Genomic DNA, 22082 nt, shown 5'->3' with positions numbered 1-22082 from the left:
CCAGGCTATGCCAAAGTGCACGATCCACTAGCTAGTCGCTCGCGTGGCTGGTGTTCGTGAGAGGTCATTGGGTTCTTGTGAGTCTTGGTTTCAGCCACTAGACCCAGAGTCCGTTAATTTTTGCCGTTTTTATGCAGCCGCTGGAGGAAAACTGTGGATCTGAAGAATAGCGGAAATCAGAGAGCACCGTCGAGCCGAGTCTCTTCAAGGTACTTGGCGCGACCGGAAGTACAGAAGTGAAGCAAGGGAACAAGAGAAAAGGCGTCCAGACGGGGTTTGGATCGAGCATTAGGGGCTTCATCGTAGATTCGCGTTGTTTTTGTGCAGACTTGCGTCGTTGGGGGCCTGAAATGTGCAGCGTGGTGGTCTGATTAGCGAACCGAGAGGTCGTTTGCTACTAAAAGTAGAAGCCGTAGAGATTTGGCTCGTGCGCAAACCGAACCTAAAAATGCACTATGTTTATTAACAATAGATAGAGCATATTAAGTTCTGTACATAAAGCGAGGGCTTTGTCATACGCTTGCCAATACGCTAAGGGGTGGAAAGAATGTTCAATACGAAATGGCTAAGCTCACGAGTACTAACTCAAGCCATATTCTTGATAAGTGGCTAGAAACAACTCAAAATCTTGGAGAATTAGCCCATAGAAGTGCACTTGATTACAGACATGTTAAAAACACCTTGACGAATTACCTCTCAAATTAATAGTCGAATTAAGGGTGCTTCAAAACAGCTCTAAGACGGTCTGGGGCAGACTCGAAAAATCCAGTATGATTGAGAGCATGTCCAGTCCGTACGGTGTCAAGGAAACAATGGGATCCCTAGCAAAATATCTGGCTGGCGTACCATCCATATCACGACAGAAGTTTGTAGAAGTAGGTATAAAGGAATGTATAGCGAGCGTAGGACTGAGCTGACTAAGAGTTGATGGAGGCTTTTCAGATCCGGAGAACTCGGGGCGTAGATAGTAAGGGACATTGACCAACTTAAACTATCGAGGATACCGTGCAGAACATTTATGAAAAGACACTAAGTGGGCGAGACATTGCGATCATATTCTAGACAAGAGCCGCCAACTTTTCACCGCAGGGCTAATAGATATTGCTAAGATGCCTGGCGAAGCCTCTGGATACCAGTACGCGTTCTGAGCATTGGAGATCAAGCTCCAGCAGCGGGGAGTAATGGCTGAGTCTTTCATGGAGCATTTAGAGCTAAGGAAAGGTTGACTACGACCATTTCTCGTAAAGATGATATCAATTAATCTGACAGACGGATTGGTCTTGATTGTAACAAGCGCTCTTACAGTAAAGTAAAGTCTATCCCGCCCTGCTCTATTTGCACTTCCAACTTGAAGGCTTCTTATAATCGCCACCAGTGTAAGTGTTGCGTGCCGGGAATCTAATAGCTTATGTTAGCTCATTTCTACACACACTCATTTCAGCGTTTCCCTTACTTGCAGTGACGGCGTGTGAAATCCACACCTTGCGAAACAGTGTCGTTCACGAACTTAGTGCCCTCAATATCTTCGGGCGCATCGCCCTTCTCAACCCAATCCACCATGGCCTTGAGAACATTGTGCTGTCTATCGAACATAATGCCGTTCTGTGCAGCATTTCCACCCTGGCCAAGGACCCAGGCGCCTGGTCCAGAACTACAGTGAAACATGCCGGAGACCCTGAAGAACCGGACCCACTCGTCCATAGAGGCGTAGCTCCTACGACCCCGCAGATTCTCGTAGAAGCGATTCGTGTTGAACGCTGTGATCTGGTGGTCCTGCTGGCCATGGTATATGAGCAGCTTTCCTCCGCGGCTTTCGAATTTGGGCAGTTTGGATGGGTAGGTACGAATGTTACCGGGATTGAGCAATTCTGCTGCGCGTGCGTTTAGGAAGTCGAACGTAGATGCATTCCACAGCGCGTTGTTATAGACGACATATTTGAACCAGTCGTCGGAGTAGGCAAATGGGGTGCCAGCGTATAGTCGGTCCACAGCGTTGATCTCGCTGCCTGGCTGCATGGCGGGGAAAATCAGCTGGCCATTCGGATACATGTAGTCGCTGAAGATAGTCTTGACTTGCTGAACCTGGTTTTGGTTCAGGCAGTTGGTAGTGCTGTTGCGACTACAGAGAAGAGTCGAGGGGTCGAATTTGCACAGGGTAGGGTCTTCGATAATGCCATCCTTGACCTTGTCGATAGTATCACACTGATGCAGTACCTCGTCGTGGATCCAGGTCTTCCATGCTGTTGCGGGGATGAAGTCGGCACCAGTTTTTGGCCCTGTGATGGTGTAAAATCTGGCGCGCCAAGAGACTAGGTCGTTGAAGTCAACGCCCGGGGCGCCGGCGACGATGCCATCGAAGTCTTTGGGAAACTTCTCCGCGCTCTTAATACCTTGTCGTCCCCCGAGAGAGCAACCCAGGTAGTATGACTTTGTGTAAGTCTCGTGGTATAGCTTCTTTGATAGCTTCTTGCCTGTTTCTACGCTGGTGTGTAGACTGAGGAAGTGGTAAGTAGGTGACCCTAAAGTAATAGAAAGGGCATGCGTACGATCGCCAGGCGAAATCAATCACGGTCTCAGGGTTGTTCAAAAATGCCAGTCCCGACGTGCCATTCTTACCGTTGTTTGCTCCAACGGTGGCAAAGCCATTGAGTGCGCCATATGCAAGGTCTTCGTACTTGATGCCTAAATTGCAAGTTGGTCAGCAATGATGATCTTGGGTGTTTGATGAACAGGTCCTGAACTTGCATCCATCAATCCCCCCGTTCCCAGTTGCCAGAAAGCGGCCTGACCAATTTTCCGGGAACCATGCTTCAAACGCAATGCTCGATGTTCGGGACGTCCTGATGGAAAGCGCAATTCGGCACATATCGGATGATACAGCCTGACTGGCACGGTTGCAGGTTGCGTCGTTGTCCGGGAACGTCAGCGTCGTACCGGCTGTAACGAACTGACGCACATTGCGCGTCGCCCCATCAATGTATTTCTCGGGCCTAAAAGAAAGACACTTTGACTCGAAAGAGGTTGCTGCCGCTGCGGCCTGAAAGAACGCGAGAAACGAGGCTGACAACAGAGGCACAAACATAATGGCTAGGAAAGGAGCGATGTCACTACCAATCGACATGGATGCACAATGGTTTTATCGGTCACAAAGGTATCATGACTCGATAGGACGACTCTGGCCAGGTTTGCGTTCAAGATGGGGCGACCAAATGGGGATCACCGAAGCGGCTCGGCGCCGGCGCTTGAGAGCCGCAATCTGGAGACGTTCCGTGAGAACCGAAAAAATTGATGGGCTGAATGATTCGAGACGTGGAATAGACTAGAGGCAAGAGATAGATTGTTCGCGGCAGCGGCTTGGCGGGATAGCAAGGGGAACACTAGCGCAGGGCCTTAATCACGCCAGGCAACCTTGGAAGCTACCGGAGGCCAAGAACACGGTGCGCCGATATCTTCACCCTTCGACAAACATGCGAGATTACCGTATTCACAGAAAACCTTTACTTTCCTCGATATACTGATCGCTGGGGCCGCGATGGGTGAGAGCGTGACTCACATCAGCATGCTTAGGGTCGAAAGCATTCGGACCGACGGTATCCCTATCAAAGGGCGGGACGTCAACCTCGGACTGACTACTACTAAATAGAAGGCGAAGGATTCCCGCACGCAGGTTCCGGAAGGCCCAATTGCCCGCCCGGGCATGTACACCAATCAAATAAGGCCTCAACAACTGCGGGATGTAGTAGCATCAAAGTGGCTTGTAGGATTCGGGTAATCTCCGGCGGTCGCTAGAATGATATTGCCAACTTGGTCGGTAAAACCATATCATGGGGTGGTCGGTGAAAACATATATGATGAGGCATAGCGAGAACATGATGCATGCTTACCGCGTTATAGAACGTTCGCCCTCGACACCAACGGTTTAAGGGCCGACCCGTACACGCCTCCGGCGCCGACATTGAGATGGCCGACCTGGAACCTATTGGGTACCAGTTGGTTATCACCACCTTTGTTTTTGGATTTGTAGCGCTTTCTACGCTGGTAATCCGATTGTGGTTCAGGGCGCGTTATAGGAAGTACGATGTTTCCGATCTCTGCTTGATAGCCGCTATGGTAGGTCTTCACATTCCACGACGTCGAGATGCGCTTACATGGTGTTGAATCATACTGACACAAGGCTTCAGATATGCGCCATCCTCCAGAGTGCCATTCAACTTATCCTCGTCTTCAATTTTGGCTATGGCAAAGCGAAGGCAGACATTCCTGCACACATGCGCAACTCCTTGTGGCCGTCAAAGTTGGCATACATCAATCAGATGTTGTTCAAACTCACCACGCCATTATCCAAACTATCTCTATGTTTGTTGTATCGCCTCATGTGCTCTAAATCTACGGACACGGTCATTAGGATCACAAGAGTAGCTATCTGGGGTACAATTCTACTTATCGTTGGGGCGTATGGCTCTGCTCTCCTAATCACCATCTTCCAGTGTACGCCTATCAACAAGACGTGGAACAGGAAGGTCGATGGGACTTGCATAAATTTAGTAGAGTTCCGCATGAGGGTAAGCTTGGGATGATATGACAGCGAGACATCTGACTGACGTTGAGTAGTAAGATTATACTTTTTTACGGCAGCACAACGAACGTACCTGGCCGATATCATCCTTTCACCCTTTATCTTTTGGAACGTTGGCTGACCTTGTCATCACATACGCAGTACGGCAGTCTTCAACCTTATCACATCCGTTATGGTGATTACGTTGCCAATTCCCACCCTTATAAAGTTCAAGGGCCATCGTCCCGAAGTAAAACAGCTGCTCGGATTGATCCTCCTTGGTCTCGTTCACACAAGCCTAACTATCGCACGCTTCGTCATCATGTTCTACCCCGACCCCCACACCAAGACCGAGCCGCAATACGCACACATCATGTCCAACTGCTTAGCCGTAGTCGAAATGGATGTTGGAATCTGGGTCGCAACACTTGTCGTTATGCGACCCGCTTTCCAGGCTTTCTATCGCATCTTCCACCCGAATCACAGACCAGAAGGATCGACCTCCTTGTACTACGGCCGTTCAGGAAGCGAGAAGGGTGGAAATTCGTATCATATGAGGGACTTCAGTGCGAGAGGGAAAATGAGGGAAGATGAGTTTCATATCCTGGAGACAACAGAGATCCAAGTCACGAGTGAGGCCGCGTCGGCCGAGAGGATTGGGTCGGCTCGTTCATAAGAAACAAGTCAGAAGATAGGTTCCTAGCTTCAACTTCCTATGAGTTGATCTCTGTTCCGGGAGAAACAGAAGACAGGACCAACATGATTTCTCGAGCTTACTCATGGAAGTGATTAAGAAGTCTCTTCGTATTAATCTCTCGCGATAAGAATCTTGTAGACGCAAGGGTGTAAAATCTTTGTGACATCTATTTGACACTTTTGGGAGGCCACCTCGTGCCTGGTGCGCGCGTTAATGAACTGGTTGGCATGATCACTCACTTAAAAGAAGAAGAAGAAGAATACCCCTCTCTGAGTAATCAGTAGCACTCTCGTCCCTCTTTATACAGTGTACATCGACTTCCTAGCCACACCTTCTTACGTAGCGATAGCGTTTTGGTGGAGACCTTAGAACGCGTTGTTACCCCGCGGCGTACTAGCTTTGTCACTTCTTTGCCACCGCGCTTACGCGACACGCAGCAACCCTGGAGGATACATCCACTTAGGCGAACGCTAGGTTGCCGCAGCATGGAGCACAACCCGCAGCCTGATTTCCCGAAGCCATATAAGGTCACCCCTCGTTCAAGATAGATCCCAACCGAACAAATCAATCTTGTCATTATCTTCGCACGATATCTCGGTTATGTCATTTTCGCTTGAACACGATCTGTCCGAAGAGCTTGTTGATGCAATCATCGCATCGTGTTGTCCACGGTCTCTTTCTGCTTTGTGTCTCACTTCGAAGAAGCTCTAACGAATCGCCATTCCCCATCTTTACTCTACCATATTCTTGGCCCACAAAGTCAACATAGACGGGCTTCTAAAGTATCTCCTCCCAGTTGCATACCTGGTCTTTGCATCACCAGCTCACGCCGCTCTTGTAAAATCTGTTGTCGTGCCCAATATATGGGGAGAAGACGCGCCCGCTAGAATTGAGCCCGGGAAACGGTCATGGCCCAACTCCGGAACACCGGATCTGGAGCATGTGCTGAGGAAAAGGTGCACCGAGTACGCCATTGACGACAACGAGGCTCGTGAGCTATACGACAAGATCAAACCTGGCACTGAAGAGGACGCCATACTCGCATTGTTCCTCACAAATCTTCCAAATCTGCAAAAGCTAGATGTGAACCTTGGGATAGCCACAGATAACGTGTTCTTCATTGCCATGCTTGAGCGCGTGGCACAACGGGTCAAGCCGTTTGGAAAGATTCCATGGGACCCAACTAAACTTCCTGCAGTGGAGACATTCGGCTCATTGGAATCGACCGCCTTTTCGGTTCCTATTGATGTAATGGTCAAAGGATTCAACGATAAATACCCCAACGATCCCGAATATCTGGTCTGTTTTCAGCCTTCCCTACCTTCGCTCAGTATATGCATGGAAGATGGGCGACAGCGAATCTCCGCCAGGTTTGATCAAGGGCCCCTTCGCAAAATTGAAGCCTCGTTCATGTGCCGTCGAGTACATTGAACTCCGAACCTCGAAACTGCACAAAGATAATTTGCAATTCTTGATGAACGCTACAATTCCTGGGAAGCTGAAGACATTCAATTACGAAATCGGATGTACCTGGGCAGGGTGCAACGTTGAACACCCTGCCATAATGCAGAGTCTAGAAGCACATCACAACACGCTGGAATCTCTGGGCCTTAGCCATGCAGATTTCTACCCCTATCAGTTCGATAATGATCATGAGAAGCTTTTTCCTGTCTCATTTACCCAGTTCAAGACACTCAAACACCTCAAAGTGGCCCCGGTGTTCATCTGGGGCCACACCGGCTTTTCACAACGTAAGTGAACTGAAGAGACATGCCATAAAGGAGATGGCATGGAAGGCGCTTGCTGAAAGCCTAGAGGAACTCTGGATCACAAGAGCGCATCAGCAGAGCATAGCAGACGAAGGAGCCGATGTCGAGTTTGTTCCAAACTGTTTGATCCCGGCCCTCGAGCATGTCATCCAGCGAAAGGTTCAAGTTTTTCCCAACCTTAAGTCCCTCCGTATCGAATTCCCACTGCTAGCTTGGAAGATTCCATGATTTGATCTCCTGGTATATGTTTGCAGAACGGCGGAGGCAAGTCAGGTGCAGTGCACGATTATTCTTACTGGACAAGGGAACGATGCCACAAAGAGGAAAGTCGAGCGGATTTGGGGATGGGAGGAGTGCATATTCAACCAAGAGGCTCCAAAGCAGTGGGTCGCTGCTACAAAAGAAGCAAACCTAAGTCAAACATTACGAGCGATACGGACTAGGCTTTTAGACCAAAAGCAAAGAGATGATATAGATAAACATAATTAGCTTAGACATCAAAGGTCTCTACAAAAGGTCCAGCATAGTAATCATGATAATGTCCGCTTTGTATTTGATTTTATTGAAATATGCTTGCCGTGAGAAGGAAGATTTGCTTGCGAGATTGACTTCAAACGCTTGTAGGTGTATACGTGCGCAAGTAAGCTTTTGCCAATACTTGAAGGCTTTGTAAGACTTTTCATCGTGGTTTGATAAAGACATTTCGAATCGAACACCTGATGTGATTTCAGAGTTAGGTCATACATCTACTCCATCCTGTTGTATAGTTTGATGTGGGCTTTGAAGAGCCCACCAATTGCATCCTTTGTTTCCTATGCACGTCATCGTACGAAATCAGGTAGCACCTTTGCGACTTCCCCCATTACATCTAACTAAATCTTATCTCAACCGTGCGGTTGAGGCCCCTCACCCGCAGGATCACGTAACATGACGGCATCATGCAGGAACCTATCGACCTCGGTGTTGATTCGGAACAACATCTCCTTCCCCGAAGACCGTGTCAACACTTATGGCATCTTCAAGCAGGCCGACCGGAATCTCTGGGCCGAGGACGCCAGCCCGGGTGACCAAGGTATCCTTTGGGTCGAGAACACCCCACACGCTGCGACTCGTACGCGCAAGCGAAGCCGTGCAGAGTTTGACGGCGAGGAAGGTGGAGTTGGTGAGATGGACGAGGGCATCGGGGGTGCGATTCGGGGTGCGCGGACGCAGTAAACTGGTGAATGCACCATAAGTACTTATTACCGACATGAGTCGGTTGGAAATTGCGAGCTTTCGTTTTTGGCTTACAAAAATATCTTGCGATACCGGTATTCCTCGCTTGGCTAGCTAGGCTTGCACGCCAAGCGGCATATACTTAGCTTCACCATCAACATTTACAAATCTATCTTCTTCTCTAAACCTTCCAACATGTCAGCCCCTACTCATGTTACTTGGCTCCAGCCTACTGAAAGCATTATTTGCACCATGCTTGTCCGATCTGGCCGGCGTGCGAGCGGCTCGCACGGCGTGTGGGCATTGGTACCATAAAGATTGCCTGATGGAACTGGACGAGGTTCAACATCAAGATGAGCCTGTTGGTCGGCTTCTGTGTAAGGCGATCGGACCAGAACGTCAAATCTGTGATAGGCGCATTAGCCGCCTGCACCTGCACCTGCACCTGCGCCGACGAGAGAGCGATGGACCGTCCCAGTACGACTTCACGGCACGGATAACGAGAACGTGACATCGCTGGGCGGCAATGTGCCTGACGGTGATATCACGGATGCAGAGCTGGAGATCGTGAGGATAGAGCTGACCAATGATCGCAAGAAAGAGGAACAGCAAAATGGGTGCGAAAGCTGCGCCTTGTTCTGCACGTTGTTCAAAATAGCTAGTGACAGAGCAGCGCGGCTTATGATTCCCTCGGTGCGAGGCGCGCGAACCGTATCCAACTCGAACGCCAGTGCATAAACGAGTACCTCCGAAGCAATTTGCAGGTCGCAGCTGAGCAGTGCTTCCCCAAGATTCCTGCACCCCCCCTCGAAAACCTGTACACGGAACAAAAGAAAGATGTGATCAGCGCCCACGCCCTAGTTGAGCTAACACGGTAGAATCGGCTAGCAGCGGCAATGTTTCATAGTTCCTTCTTTGCAAGCTTGAATATATGTGTGGGCCTGATATCGAAACATTCTACATATGGACTTGTCGGCGTGACAGGGTGGAAATGGTAGAGAGAGCGTTCAGGTACATGATGCACGGGCAGTAAGATCAAAACCAATTCCTGAGGATTCCGCCGTTCCTCTTATTCAACACAAAGAAGCTGCAATGGGCAGTCACGTTGCGAGAGGTTGGAATCAGTGACAGCACGACAGTCACGGCGGAGGGAAGTTTCTAAGTAGTATCACTTCACTTCTCCATGGGTAACTGGCCAGGTACACGAGCGTAGGCGCTTTGAAAATCCTCTTACACGTGCACTGTCTTTAGATAGCTGCCCCACTTTTCTTTCACCTAATATGAACTTTCTGCAAGCCGATAGTCCCAATACCGGCGCTACACTTTCAAACCCTCACATCAAATTAAACACTTTACAACAAAACCAACAACTGATACCAAATTCAACATGGTGAAGACTGAGAACGTACTGTGGACAGTAAGAACGCCGATGAATCTAGCACTGGGAAAGTCTACGAATATCGAAGGTGGTTGTTCGCGGCGACGATCTTGTTGCCAAAAAGGCGGAACTGAAAGCCCTCGTTCAAGCCGCTGCAGGCTGCCGTGTCGTACGCGACATGCTTATGGAAGGTACCAGCTTCATGTAAGCAATCTGAACCTAAATACAAGCCCAAAACTAATAGCAACGTAGCTTTATTACGGAGAGCACCGTTCGTCGCAACCCGTTGTTTGACTACATCGACAAAGATCCCATAGCCAACGTCCAAGTGAGGGCTCACAAGAAATCCACGCTTGTGGCAGGCGCCGATATAATGGAGGCAGACGAGGGCGCCGGGTTGCCTTTCGCGCCCGAAGACGAAAACAGCGACTGAGCACCATGACACGCATCGCTCGTGCCTTGGAAAGTTGATTAGAACTTGGAGCTAATCTCGCGAGGTAAAGGGAGGCAATCGGGTAGACTATTGTAAGGATTTGGCTCGTAATTTGCGAATCTACAATTCCAGCGGCAACCAGCTCCTTGTCTTCGTACATCTTGAACGGCGCAAGCGGTAAGCGCCATGTCATTCCTTTTCAGATAGCGTCGAACTGGGACTGATGATCCACATCTGATGCTATAAAGGCCGATAAGATCTTCGATTGTAAATCATACAGTTTCTTATCTAAAGAAGAATCAAGGCCCTGCATTGCGCCGAGGCAAAGTAGTCCTCGCGGACATCCCATGCAACTCCAACATCCCGCTGGAAATCAACCTGACTCACGACTCCTCTTTTTCGATCCTCGTACACCAGGATGCGACCAGATTCGGGTTCTAGTGTATGCATATTTTGCTCAGGGTTAATTGCAAAACTAAACCTTTCTTCTCCGTCTACTAGTACGCTGACAGCTGACCAGTCAGTAGAGCGAGATGATGGCTTCCACAGTGTGCGCATGCGACCGAACACGCAAATCTCCTTGACGTGTTCTCCACGTTTGACAGCATCCTCAGCGCTACTCCGAGCTCCGGAATTTTCATTGCGACCATCTTCAACCCTTTGAAAGAAGGAAGATCTCGCGCTCTTGTCAGTCATTTCGATCTCAGTCTGAAGCGGAAGCACAGCCCACGACCACGACGGCCACGGTGGTGACACAACCACGGGGTCGACTCTGTTACTGACAATCTTCACTGATTGTTTTACTCGCCACCCGAGTCCTTCTGCCATATTGTTTGCCCAAAGTCCGGCCAGATATTCATCAAGTCTACTTGCACTGAGATACTTTGCGGCCAGACCGGACAAAGCCGTTAATCGATCTGATAAATTGGTCATGTCTCGCAACGCATACGATTTCACGATGTCCGCCCAATACGGATGGAGGTCGCTTGTACCCGAATAACAGGCTAGTAGAAACTCTTGCGCCAGCGGCATCTGGGTGTCGTGGTCTGATGCCGCGTATACCGGTCTTTGGGTCGGCGTGGCCTTTTGTCTGCATATGGGCTTCAACTCCATCTCCTGGCCCTTGGCACAAGACCAATACACCCTATTGCTAGACACGTACAGCATTCGAGGGCTCAACCTCTCTTCCTGGAGTGTCCAAGCACGTTCTGCGAGCGGCGACCTCAGACGCAGTTCATTGAGAGACATGTCTGAGGTCATCAGCCACTGCCCGCCGAGTCGACAGGGCTCTGTCCTTTGGGTCCACGCCTCACGCTGGTCGAGCAACTTTGTTGTGGCATGAGTTGTGGCATGAGTTGTGGCACAGGAGCACAACGTAAAGAGCGCGTTGGAATAAACCTTGTGCATAGTCGCCACGTCTTTGGGTTCATCTTGAACAATGCACAGAGTGTCGACCCAGGCATAGCGGATACCTATTGCATGGATGATGTGCAGCGCATCTCTCACAGTAGTAGGGAGATCGGAAATGGGGAATGGCTGGCGACGGCGGTCCAAAGTTTCCGACCCAGTTCTCCGCAAAACTAACTTAGGATGAAGTTCGCGATTCATTGCAGCGAGAAACGGCTCCACCCCGCATTGCCAAGCAAAGTCGTGCTTTGAACCACATTTTCCCCTCCATTTCGGGATGCCGAGAGCGGAACGGCGCTTGCAACGGCAATGATACTCCTACTAACGTGTGATTAAGTATAGCTTAACGGAATGACCCAATGGCTTCATTAAGAGGCATCCCGAAGTTTACCCGTTCATTGTATATAATCACTAGTGAGCACTTTGCTTGGATGACTTTGAGTTGTGAGCTGCAAAAACGGAAGCATACCGAATATGCTATTCCCAACGTTATCATCGCTTTTGGTCTCAGTGTCGGGTGTGCAAGGGCAGAGCAATGTTTCCGAGATTCCTTTCTATGGACGCAGTCCGCCTGTATATCCTTCACGTAAGGCATTCATCATTCGAGTAGGACGGGTTGGCTAATACTTTCAAACAGCGGAAGGAAATGGCACGACATCACCAGCATGGACAGCTGCCTACTTCAAAGCGCGCTCCATTGTCTCTCAAATGACACTCGAAGAGAAGTCCAACGTTACCTACGGCCACACTGGTCCGTGTGTAGGACAGACCGGCGCAGTGCCTCGTCTGGGCGTCCCCGAACTATGCTTCGCCGACGCTCCTGACGGCATCCGTGGGCAAGAATTCGTCTCTGCGTTTCCGGCTGGCATCCACCTTGGGGCCACTTTCGATCGCCAATTGATGTATGCTTACGGAAAGGCGCTTGGAGATGAGTACCGCGGTCAAGGTATCCATGTCGCGCTTGGTCCGTTCATCGGCCCGATTGGAAGAATCGCAAGAGGAGGAAGGAATTGGGAAGGGTTGGGGTCTGATCCCTTCCTAGCCGGAATTGGGGGTGGGGAGATCACGAAAGGTATACAGGATGCTGGAGTTATCTCCACTCCCAAGGTATGTCTTTACAAGAGAAGCGATTAGCATCATCACTAACACATTTCCTGCAGCATTGGCTTTTCAATGAGCAAGAATTCCGACGCCGTGAGAGCTCTTTGGGCGAAGCCATGTCCTCCAACGTCGACGATCGAACTACACACGAATTATACGCATGGCCATTTATGAACGCGCTTCGAGCTGGCGCTGGGTCTGTGATGTGCTCTTACCAGCGTGCAAACGACTCTTACGGCTGCCAGAACTCTAAGCTCATGAACGGAATCCTGAAAACTGAGCTTGGCTTCGAAGGCTTTATTGTAAGCGATTGGGGAGCGCAACACTCGGGAGTCGCTTCTGCGAATGCCGGTCTAGACGTCGTTATGCCGAATGCCGCTTTTTGGGGAGCCAATCTTACGACGGCGGTGGGTAATGGATCTGTGACCCTTGAGAGGTTGGAAGATATGGCTACTCGGCTTCTCGCTGCGCATTACTTCATCGGTCAAGACGAGGATTTCCCAGAGAATGGTGTATATCCATACAATGTGGAGCATCCCATTAACGATGTTCGGCATGACCATGCAACACTCATCCGACAGATTGGCGCTGCGGGCCACGTTCTCGTGAAGAATGTTAATAATACTCTCCCTCTCAAGAAACCTCGCTTCTTGAACATATTTGGATATGACGCAGACGTCAAAGCAAGCCCTTGGAATAATCCTACCCGTTACGGTGGTGGATACGAGGAAAACTTTGGGTGGAACACGCTCAACGGCACAATGATCACTGCTGGTGGGTCTGGGGGTAGTACTCCACCCTACGTTATAAGCCCTTTCAAAGCCATCCAGGACCGCATCATCGCTGACCGTGGAATCCTCCGTTGGGATTTCTGGGGACTGACACCAACGGTATACGCTAATGCTGATGCATGCCTTGTCTTCATCAACGCTTACGCTTCTGAATCTTTCGATCGCACTAGTCTCACGGATGACTTCAGCGACCAGCTGGTAAACAATGTAGCATCAAACTGTTCGAACACGATTGTTGTGGTTCACTCCGCGGGTCCTCGCGTTGTTGATGCCTGGATTGACAACCCTAACATCACCGCCTGCATATTCGCAGGCCTCCCAGGACAAGAAAGCGGACACTCCCTTGTCGATGTTTTGTATGGGGATATGAATCCTAGCGGCCGGCTACCATATACTGTCGGTAAAAAGGAGTCTGATTACGGGCATTTTCTCAACTCCACAATCGATTTTTCGTACTTCCCGCAAGACGACTACACCGAAGGACTGTACATTGACTACCGACATTTTGACGCGCACAATATCACTCCCCGCTTTGAATTCGGGTACGGTCTATCGTATACAAGCTTTCAGCTCTCCAACATCAGTGTATCATCTACTGGTGCGGATACTCGTCCTTTCCCACCAAGTGAAGTTCCCATCGTTCAGGGTGGTCATCCCTGGTTATGGGAAGTTCTCTATACTGTTCACACGACAGTGACCAATACGGGAGAGATCGCGGGTGCAGAGGTGGTACAGCTATACGTGGAGATTCCGAACGCCCCTGCTCGTCAATTGCGAGGGTTTGAGAGGGTATATGTTGAACCTGGTGAGACTGTAGTAGTGAAGTTCGACTTGACAAGAAGAGACTTGAGTATCTGGGATGTTGTAGCTCAGCAATGGGAGCTTCAACCTGGTTCCTATCATCTTTTTGTAGGCGCGAGTAGTCGGGACGTAAAATTAACAGGATTAGTGGAAGTGTGATCTGTTATCCATTGTTATAATTTGTAAGCTCACTATAGAATACATAGATATGAATAGCCGCAAGGGAATAAAAGTAGGCTTTGCTCACATTTCACGTCTTCTGTTCTCTTATATTCCAGTTCTCATAGGAGTACATTGTTGCCCGGCCTTGATCCGCAGCACATCCATGGTGGCGGTAGGATCTGTCTCGAGTTAGCGGCTTAGTGCATGACGCGATGTGAATGCCACTTCAAAGTCCATTCTGCGGCGGGTCTTTGAGACTTACTCGAGGACCATGCCGCAACAGCTAATGTAACAACATATACGCCGTTGGAAGTAAATCTTGTGGCGCCCCTTCAAGGCATACTCGGCGAACTGATTCTGCGCCGCATCGTTGGCTTCAAACAGGTGCTTTTGGGTTCCGTACGCATGCCGCATGATAGCGGCGTGCTTCGTATTGCAGTCTAGAGCATACTCGAGAAACAAGGTTGCGCGCTGCGGTGGAAACGTCAAGCAAAGGCCATCGGTGCTTTATGAAGCAAATGTGTAGCCTGAAGTCTGAATTTGGTCCGTAGACGCTCTGGTTGACTACGCTGTCTGACGGTGGATGCTCGTCGTTCACCGTCGCCAGGCACTAGCAGACTCGCATCCTCCTGACGCCATGCCCGAGCCTTGTCTGGGGTGTCTCGGACAACATCAAAGAATGACCTGCGCCACATTAATATGTGCACTGAGGTTCAGCTATAGCAAAGAGACAATAAGGTTCGACTGCGGGGCCGCCGAGCTCATTATAGCCGCCCGGCGCTCTTCGTTCGACACAATATCGAGGTGGTCGGGGAACGAGGAGCGGCACGCAGGAGAGGGCTCATACATGAGCAATCGAGGTGGCAGTACGTGTAGCGCTGTTGAAAACAGGCCACTTGACATGCGTAAACACGCAGCTAAGATCGCGTGTTCTATAACGCCATGGGTTGCTGAGCCTCGACACGATCACTGAAAACATTTCGAACGAGGTATAATCTGAGACCGAACAGAATGGCCGTTACTCGTCGTTCGCGGAGTTCCAAATAACGCTCACGCTGCATGCGAGTGGCGAAGATCGCGCTGCTTACATCCAACATGTGGGTGAAAACCACGTGAGCAAGGGTCAGCCAGGCGTATCGCCGTTGTCCCGCGCCGCACAACCTGACGTTAGTCTTGGATACTTAGTTTGGGCCCAGTTTGTCTCGTCAACTATTCTCGTCAGGCTTATCGTGAGGATAAATCTGAAACGCCTGGTGGCGCAGCCATGCTGTTGTGCGGCGTGGTGAGCATTTCGAGGTTCAGAGCTCTTTCCTGCCACCCAACCTCGTTCGCGTCCATTCGGAATTTCAACATTTCAACGTTTCAACATCAATCGACTACGCAGCGTCTTATACGTTATCTTTCGCTCGTAATTTTATAGCGGTCGCATGAACGAACAGGAGCAAACACCTAACTAGCGCGACCCAAACTATGAGTAAAGACGATGGCAACTACCTGAGGGTCAGTCATTTGCGATGTATGCTGAGAGAGAAGGAGCTGACCATTAGGAGCAGCAACGCAGCGTGAAGACACGTTTTTCTATCGCCTGGCGGCGAATACTACAAGCTGGACTACGTTGCGCCGCTCTCGCAACTTTACCCTGGATCCGAGCACGACTTGACATCACAGCGTACGGGTTTAGACGGAACTATGACCTTGAATGTACTCCAATAGTTCACGGATACCAACAGTCAACCCCCAGAGCTTAATATGAAAAGTGTAGCAACGTGGTCGCATCCTCGGTGCAAAGTTTTGGGTATAACATCACTGCCGAGAATACGGCTGCTCAGCAATGGCGAGGTTGAGTACGAATCCACAGATCAGGAAGACATGTGCACAGACATGGAGGTGCTCGTTTCTTTTCGTCCCTGGCCAAAAAGAACCTTAAACCTCTTCCAGTTGCAGTCCAACTTTCTAGACCTATGGGTCGAGGGCTCTCTCGAATGGGAAATTAACAACCTACTCACACACACCTCACATGGCGATACGTTTTACTCTGGCGCACGCTTCCAAGATCCACTCATCACGCATGATGTTTTCAGCACTTCTCTTACTGGCGAAATCTTTGGATACTACCTTGCTGATGGCAACCTCAAGGTACAGAACGAGATTGGTTCTGCTTGGGTATTCCTACTTCCCAGATACCAAGGACCACTTCTCACTCCGGAAAATATCTCTGTCTCATCTTTGTCTGGAAAACTTCACGTCGAATTTACGACCGTGTATTAGCCCATGCAGCCTCTCAACCATACTACGGACATACACACAACGACGGGCGAAATCTGGGCCGCCGTCCCGCACGGATCTCTCACCAACATCTCGACTATCCGCGGAAACGTAAAAGCCTTCGTTGTTCCATTCGGCGCGGCCAACCAAGATGACTCGAGCCAGCTTCACACAAGTTCGGACCAAGGCCGTACCTTCGTGAGCCTTTACGACGCACCCCCCGAGTCACTCGAAGGGTACTATGACCCTCTTCTTAAATTGAAGAGTAAGCATATAGTCAAGGAAGGAGCATTGAAGCTGAGTTAACCGTTCAGCTGGTACGGGGATCTGGAGGCCCGAATACTGCATGGCCCATTGAAATTCGATTCGAGCGCGTTGCAAGACTTTGAAAAGGGCGATGGTTTCGGGAAGGCTAAGAGAGGGAGGGAAGGCGAAAGCGTGATGGAAGCATATATTGATACGGGAGAGCTGGCTGTACTTTTAGGGCTTTAGTTCTGAAGGATAAGCGACCGCTGCTATGACAGGTCTTGGGGTCTTAATGAGCGGAAGTGCGTTGTTTTTGCTAGTGCGCTAGGCGAAGGGAAGGTTACAAAACCTAGGATGCTGCGCCACAACACCTTTATCAATTCGTGTCTTTCTGACCTGCACTGTTCTAGGCGGGTGTGGCATGGCGCAGTTGAATGAAAGGGTTCGAGTTTCGGAAACCAGAATATATTAGTGAAGCGCAACACGCAGTGTCGATTGGAGCTCGAGCAAAGCGCATGTGCTTTGTGAAGATTGTCCTTGTGGGCATGAAGACGCAAGGTGCTGTAGGAAAGTAAAGGACGAAGAAATGACTACCGTGTGCTAAGATTGGAAGTATTCCGCGCGCAGAGGTTCTAGTCGCAGCAAATCCGGCATCTACAATGGCACAGCGCTTCCCCCTAAGCGCTCCCGCTGTCAGCTCGCAGCTCTCAGCTCTCAGCTTGTCGATCAGCCTACAGGGAGAATGCTCGCCCGCTATGGACGCGCCCTGTCCGTCCGACGTTAATAGCGCAGTCTATTACTAGAAATCTTGATGGCGACGCGCCTCGCGACTTAGCACAGCAGCAAACCTAACCCTGCTTAACACTACCGGCCTAACCCCTAGGAGTATTACATTGTTGGACACTGCGGCAGTGCCTAACACTAGCGCTAGACCCTATGCGTCTCCCACGTTAATAGCAAGAAGTAGACTTTAATATAAGCGCTAGATTTTTTATATGCTTAAAAATACTATAATAATAGCAAAAAGCAGTACCTAATACTAGCATTAGATTATATAGGCAGGTTTAGGCCTTGCGTGTAAAAATAATACTTAAGTAAAAAGTAGTATTTAATACTAGCGCTAGTTTTTATATAAAAAGTAGTATTTAATACTAGCGCTAAACTCTATATAGTAGGTAGGCAGGCAGTACTTAATACTAGCGCTAAAATAAAATAGCCTTTAAAAAAAGCTTTAGTAGTATATATAAGCAGCTTATATTATACATAGCTATAAATTAATATTTTAAAATTTGCAAAGCTTGCGCGCTTTTAAACTTTAGTACCCCTTTTATAAGCTTAGTTTATATTATATTATTGCTTTTACTGTTTAGTATAGCAACTATATTTAGAAGCTCTGCTAAATACTTAAAATAGCTATTTATAGTTAGTAAATGCAAGCGCAGCTAGTTTTAAAAAAAATATTAATTAATTCTTACTTTTAGTTTTATAATTTCTAACTGTCCTTACAAATCTATTTACTTAACTTAAAAGTATTTTCTATATAAATATTATTAAAAGTAGAAAAAAATTAAAAACTAAAATTATTGTTAAAGTTCTCTAATAGCGTTTGCTTAAAGATAAAAAGAAGCTAGTACTATATAAATATAATGCGCCTTATTATAAAAAAGCAACTAAGGCTAGTAATTATTTTTAAGTAAGGCGCAGTTTAGTAATAAAAAAAGTAGTATAAAAGTTAGATACTAATAGTAGTAGTATAGCTATTCTAATTAAGTAGAAAAGGGATAGATAGGGCAAGTATAAGATTTTTAAGTAAATTAGCATTTTTATTTTTTAAGCTAGTTAGGTTCTTCCCTAAATTATTATTTTTAAGCTTTTTTTTTTCTAACTGTTTCTTCTTCTTTTACTTAAGCTTTTTTTATAAGCTGTTATTTTTTATAAATATAGGCTTACTAATAAAAATAATACTTTTAATACTTAGCTCTAACTTCTGCTTATTAAACTTTTTACTTAGGCTTAGCATTTTCTGTATTAATTTTAAAGCTAAGTATAGTTTTGCAAATATAATTACTTACTTTCTATTTATAATTATAATGCTCTTTGCTATTATTATTATTAATATTTTTTTTATTTATTATTTTTTGCTTGCCCTAACGTATTACACAGGCAAGTTAGTCGCCCGGTTAAGTTAGTTACAATGCTAAGACCCTACTAAAATTAGTAGTCTTTTACTATTAAACGCGATGCCTTAATATAACAATATGCAATTTTCTTAAAAAGAAAACTAAATATAGCTTGCAGTTTAGGCTTTAAAACGCAACGCAAATTTTTTCTAATAAAAAGCTGCGCAGATCTACAGCGTCTCTTAAACAACACTTAGTAATTAACTAAAAGGAAAGCTTCTATAATACAATACTAGGCCTAATAAGATAAGGCTCTCTTTAATAAAAAAGGAAGTAATTGCCTAGCATATACTCTACTTTAAGGACTAAGGATTTCTGCCTTAACTAGCCGCTGTAAACGATATAGCTAATACTTTGCTAGCTAAATATAGGCAACTACTTATTAGCAGGAACTAGGCTAGCACATTTGTTAGATAATATTTATAGCTTAGTACTAAGACTTTTTAAAAGTATAACTACTAGAAAGCCTTGTATAAAGATCCTAAGCTTGTATAAAGCTAGTTCTAACTTATAGAAAATATAAAGGCTAAGTATAGTATTTAGGATAAAAATATATACAACTTTAACAAGACAGGCTTTATAATAGGCTAGATATTATATAGAACTATTGTTTTAAGTACTAACTGTTAAGGATAGCTAAAGATAGTGCAGCAGAGTAATTAAAAGTAGGTAACAGTAATCTAAGGCATTAACGTAATAGAGTAGGCTATCCTACTTTTTATTATCTTTATAGGCAAGAACTACCTCTTAGCCTAGTATAAGGAAAATAGCCTGCCTTATAATTAAGTTATTATAGTTTTTAAGAACAGCTAGATAATAAATAAGCTTACTTTTAAGTAGTTAAAGCACTTTAATAAGTATACTAAGGGGAGGGTTGTTAGTACCTATCGTCTGCTTATTATTAACAGTTATAAGAGCTACGCATTAGTCTAATTCTAGTAGTACTATAAGGAATAGAAAATTATTACTTTCTATATGCCCCCGCATTTGTCGCACCTGCTATAGCTACTTAATATAGGTTGTTTTGCGCCTTTAAAGAAGGCGTATAGGTACTAAGCTAAAAAGCTAATACGCAATAGCATTAACTATATTACTAAAATTAAGTTCTTACTATGCTTTAAACTAGTTTTTAATACTGCTATTACAAAAAGCAATATCTTAGGTAGCTTTAGAGGCGCTAGTCTAGTTCCTTTTAACCTTAAAGCTGTAATATTAAAGCTTAATATCTAGTTATATACTCTACTACTACCTATTATTAAAGACGGTCCCTAGAAGTTAAAAATACTAAGTAATACCCTAGAATTTGGGTCTTAGTTAACGCTAGTTAAGACAAGGATTTAAAGGCACCTAAATAGTTCCCTTACTTTAATAGTTAAGGCTTTTAAAAAAGTTTTAAAAAGTGCAGCTATAGTCGCGCACAAGCTTGTGTTAGCGTAGAACAAAATTACTAAGCTTTAAGCAGCTAATAAAGCCGCTACGCAACAAAAATTGTATAAAAAAAAGCAAGTATAAAAAAAGGGGACCCTTATAGTAGAGAATAGTCTTTAATTAACAATTCTAAAGGAATTTAGGGCGCGTAGTAATAGGAAGAAAGTAAAAAAGCAGGCGTATACTAAAGCGGGTAAGCCTTTTTAAAGGCGCTGTAGACGCTATAGTAAGGCTAGGCATAACGCGCAAACGTGCAAGTAAGAAGTAGAAGTAGTTTCTAAATAAATTAGCTTATTACAATTTACTACTATAGTTTTCTATAGTACTGTACTGTCGTGCATAGTACTAATTTTAGTAGGGTTTTAGCATTGTAACTAACTTAACTAGGCAACTAACTTGCCTGTGTAATACATTATACTTTTATACTAAGTTTTAATTTATTGCGCTTATAGTAGTTTAAGCCTATTTATATCTTGCCTAATTTACAGCTACTATTTGTACAACTACTTAGTTTAATATTATATTTATTATTGCTATCTATACTACTGTTTTACTTGCTGTCTAAGCTGCGCAAGTTAATATTTACTATTATTATTTTATTATAGGACTAGGCTAGATTTTTAGCTGCAGTAAAAGTAGCTCTTAATAATAATAGTAGCAGGTAATAGAACACAAGTTAAAGGCTAAGAAAACACAGTATAATATAAGCTTAAGTTTTAGTTAAAGTACATATACTTTTGCACTTATTACTCTACTTTTATATAAATAGTAGTAAATACTATATATATTGCAATCTTTGCATTAACTTAACTACTTTCTATTTATATATTAATAGTAGAAAATATACAATCTACTAAACGCAAAGTAAGTAGTAAGCTAGTTTTACTATAGCAAAAAATAATATTGTTTAGGCAATTATAAAGATAATAAGTAAGCACTTTTTCTAAGCTTAAACTAAAGCCTAATAGTTATATAAAATTTTATAGTAGCTTTATAAAGCCTACTAAAACTGCAAAATCTTCTTAGCTTATTTTTTTACTAACTATAATACCTGCAGAATTGTCCCTTAACATCTTCTACAGTAAAAGTAAAGGAAGAAGAAAAAGTAGATAATAAGCTACTTTACTATATATAATTTAGTATTAAGTATATCTATAAATAGTAAAGTAAAAGTAAAGCTATTAAATAAACTTTTTGCTTTAAACTTACAAGTATATTAGTAATTTCTTTAGTATAATACTTGCAGAGTGCATAGTTCTAGCTATATATAAAAAAAGCTACTTTTGCTTTTTAGGCGTAATACTTGCAGAGTACGCAGTCCTAACCTTAGGGAGTATTATATTGTTAGGGACTTCTGCAGGCCCTAATACTAGCAGCACAAGCTAACTACAGCCCTAACTTCTGCACGCTACTATATTAAATAGCTTCTAATACTAGCAATATAAACTACGCGCAGTGTTAGGCACTACGTACTACTATACTAAATAGTTTCTAATACTAGCAGTACAAACTACGCGCAGTGTTAGGCACTGCGCGCTACTATACTAAATAGTATACTACTATACTAAATAGCTTTTAATACTAGCAATATAGACTATATATAGTATTAGGCACTGCGCACTACTATACTAAATAGTTTCTAATACTAGCAATA

General features: G+C 45.7%; 6 protein-coding genes across 6 annotated transcripts; 4 read left to right on the top strand and 2 right to left on the bottom strand.

Moving 5' to 3' along the window:
* Positions 1-1154: 1154 nt before the first annotated feature.
* Positions 1155-3453, bottom strand: K460DRAFT_189848 (tannase and feruloyl esterase). The gene is made up of 4 exons (XM_040927113.1): positions 2746-3453; positions 2547-2682; positions 1454-2494; positions 1155-1398 (listed from the first exon to the last, which is right to left on the bottom strand). Exons 1-4 carry the CDS (start codon positions 3119-3121, stop codon positions 1332-1334), a joined length of 1620 nt encoding a protein of 539 aa, XP_040783200.1. The 5' UTR covers positions 3122-3453; the 3' UTR covers positions 1155-1331.
* A 507-nt stretch (positions 3454-3960) lies between these two features.
* On the top strand, positions 3961-7249 carry K460DRAFT_410052 (uncharacterized protein; the record flags this gene model as incomplete). The annotated part of the gene is made up of 6 exons (XM_040937326.1): positions 3961-4110; positions 4182-4488; positions 4726-5187; positions 6049-6551; positions 6598-7003; positions 7068-7249. 6 exons carry the CDS (start codon positions 3961-3963, stop codon positions 7247-7249), a joined length of 2010 nt encoding a protein of 669 aa, XP_040783199.1.
* Positions 7250-7948: 699 nt separating this feature from the next.
* K460DRAFT_410051 (uncharacterized protein) lies at positions 7949-9114 on the top strand (the record flags this gene model as incomplete). Its single annotated transcript, XM_040937325.1, has 3 exons — positions 7949-8219; positions 8715-8853; positions 8910-9114. The coding sequence occupies 3 exons, from the start codon at positions 7949-7951 to the stop codon at positions 9112-9114; spliced, it is 615 nt and encodes a 204-aa protein (XP_040783198.1).
* A 1221-nt stretch (positions 9115-10335) lies between these two features.
* Positions 10336-11655, bottom strand: K460DRAFT_294827 (HET-domain-containing protein; the record flags this gene model as incomplete). Its single annotated transcript, XM_040929516.1, has 1 exon — positions 10336-11655. The coding sequence occupies one exon, from the start codon at positions 11653-11655 to the stop codon at positions 10336-10338; it is 1320 nt and encodes a 439-aa protein (XP_040783197.1).
* Positions 11656-11928: 273 nt separating this feature from the next.
* On the top strand, positions 11929-14394 carry K460DRAFT_346700 (glycoside hydrolase family 3 protein; the record flags this gene model as incomplete). Its single annotated transcript, XM_040931316.1, has 3 exons — positions 11929-12040; positions 12092-12561; positions 12615-14394. The coding sequence occupies 3 exons, from the start codon at positions 11929-11931 to the stop codon at positions 14304-14306; spliced, it is 2274 nt and encodes a 757-aa protein (XP_040783196.1). The 3' UTR covers positions 14307-14394.
* Positions 14395-15748: 1354 nt separating this feature from the next.
* Positions 15749-17300, top strand: K460DRAFT_398586 (uncharacterized protein). The gene is made up of 4 exons (XM_040936206.1): positions 15749-15809; positions 16023-16445; positions 16578-16810; positions 16889-17300. The coding sequence occupies exons 1-4, from the start codon at positions 15780-15782 to the stop codon at positions 17064-17066; spliced, it is 864 nt and encodes a 287-aa protein (XP_040783195.1). The 5' UTR covers positions 15749-15779; the 3' UTR covers positions 17067-17300.
* Positions 17301-22082: the final 4782 nt, after the last annotated feature.

Source organism: Cucurbitaria berberidis, assembly GCF_010015615.1.
Source record: "Cucurbitaria berberidis CBS 394.84 unplaced genomic scaffold K460scaffold_6, whole genome shotgun sequence".
NCBI classification, from domain to species: Eukaryota; Fungi; Ascomycota; class Dothideomycetes; order Pleosporales; family Cucurbitariaceae; genus Cucurbitaria; species Cucurbitaria berberidis.
This window is presented reverse-complemented; position numbering and strand designations above follow the sequence as displayed.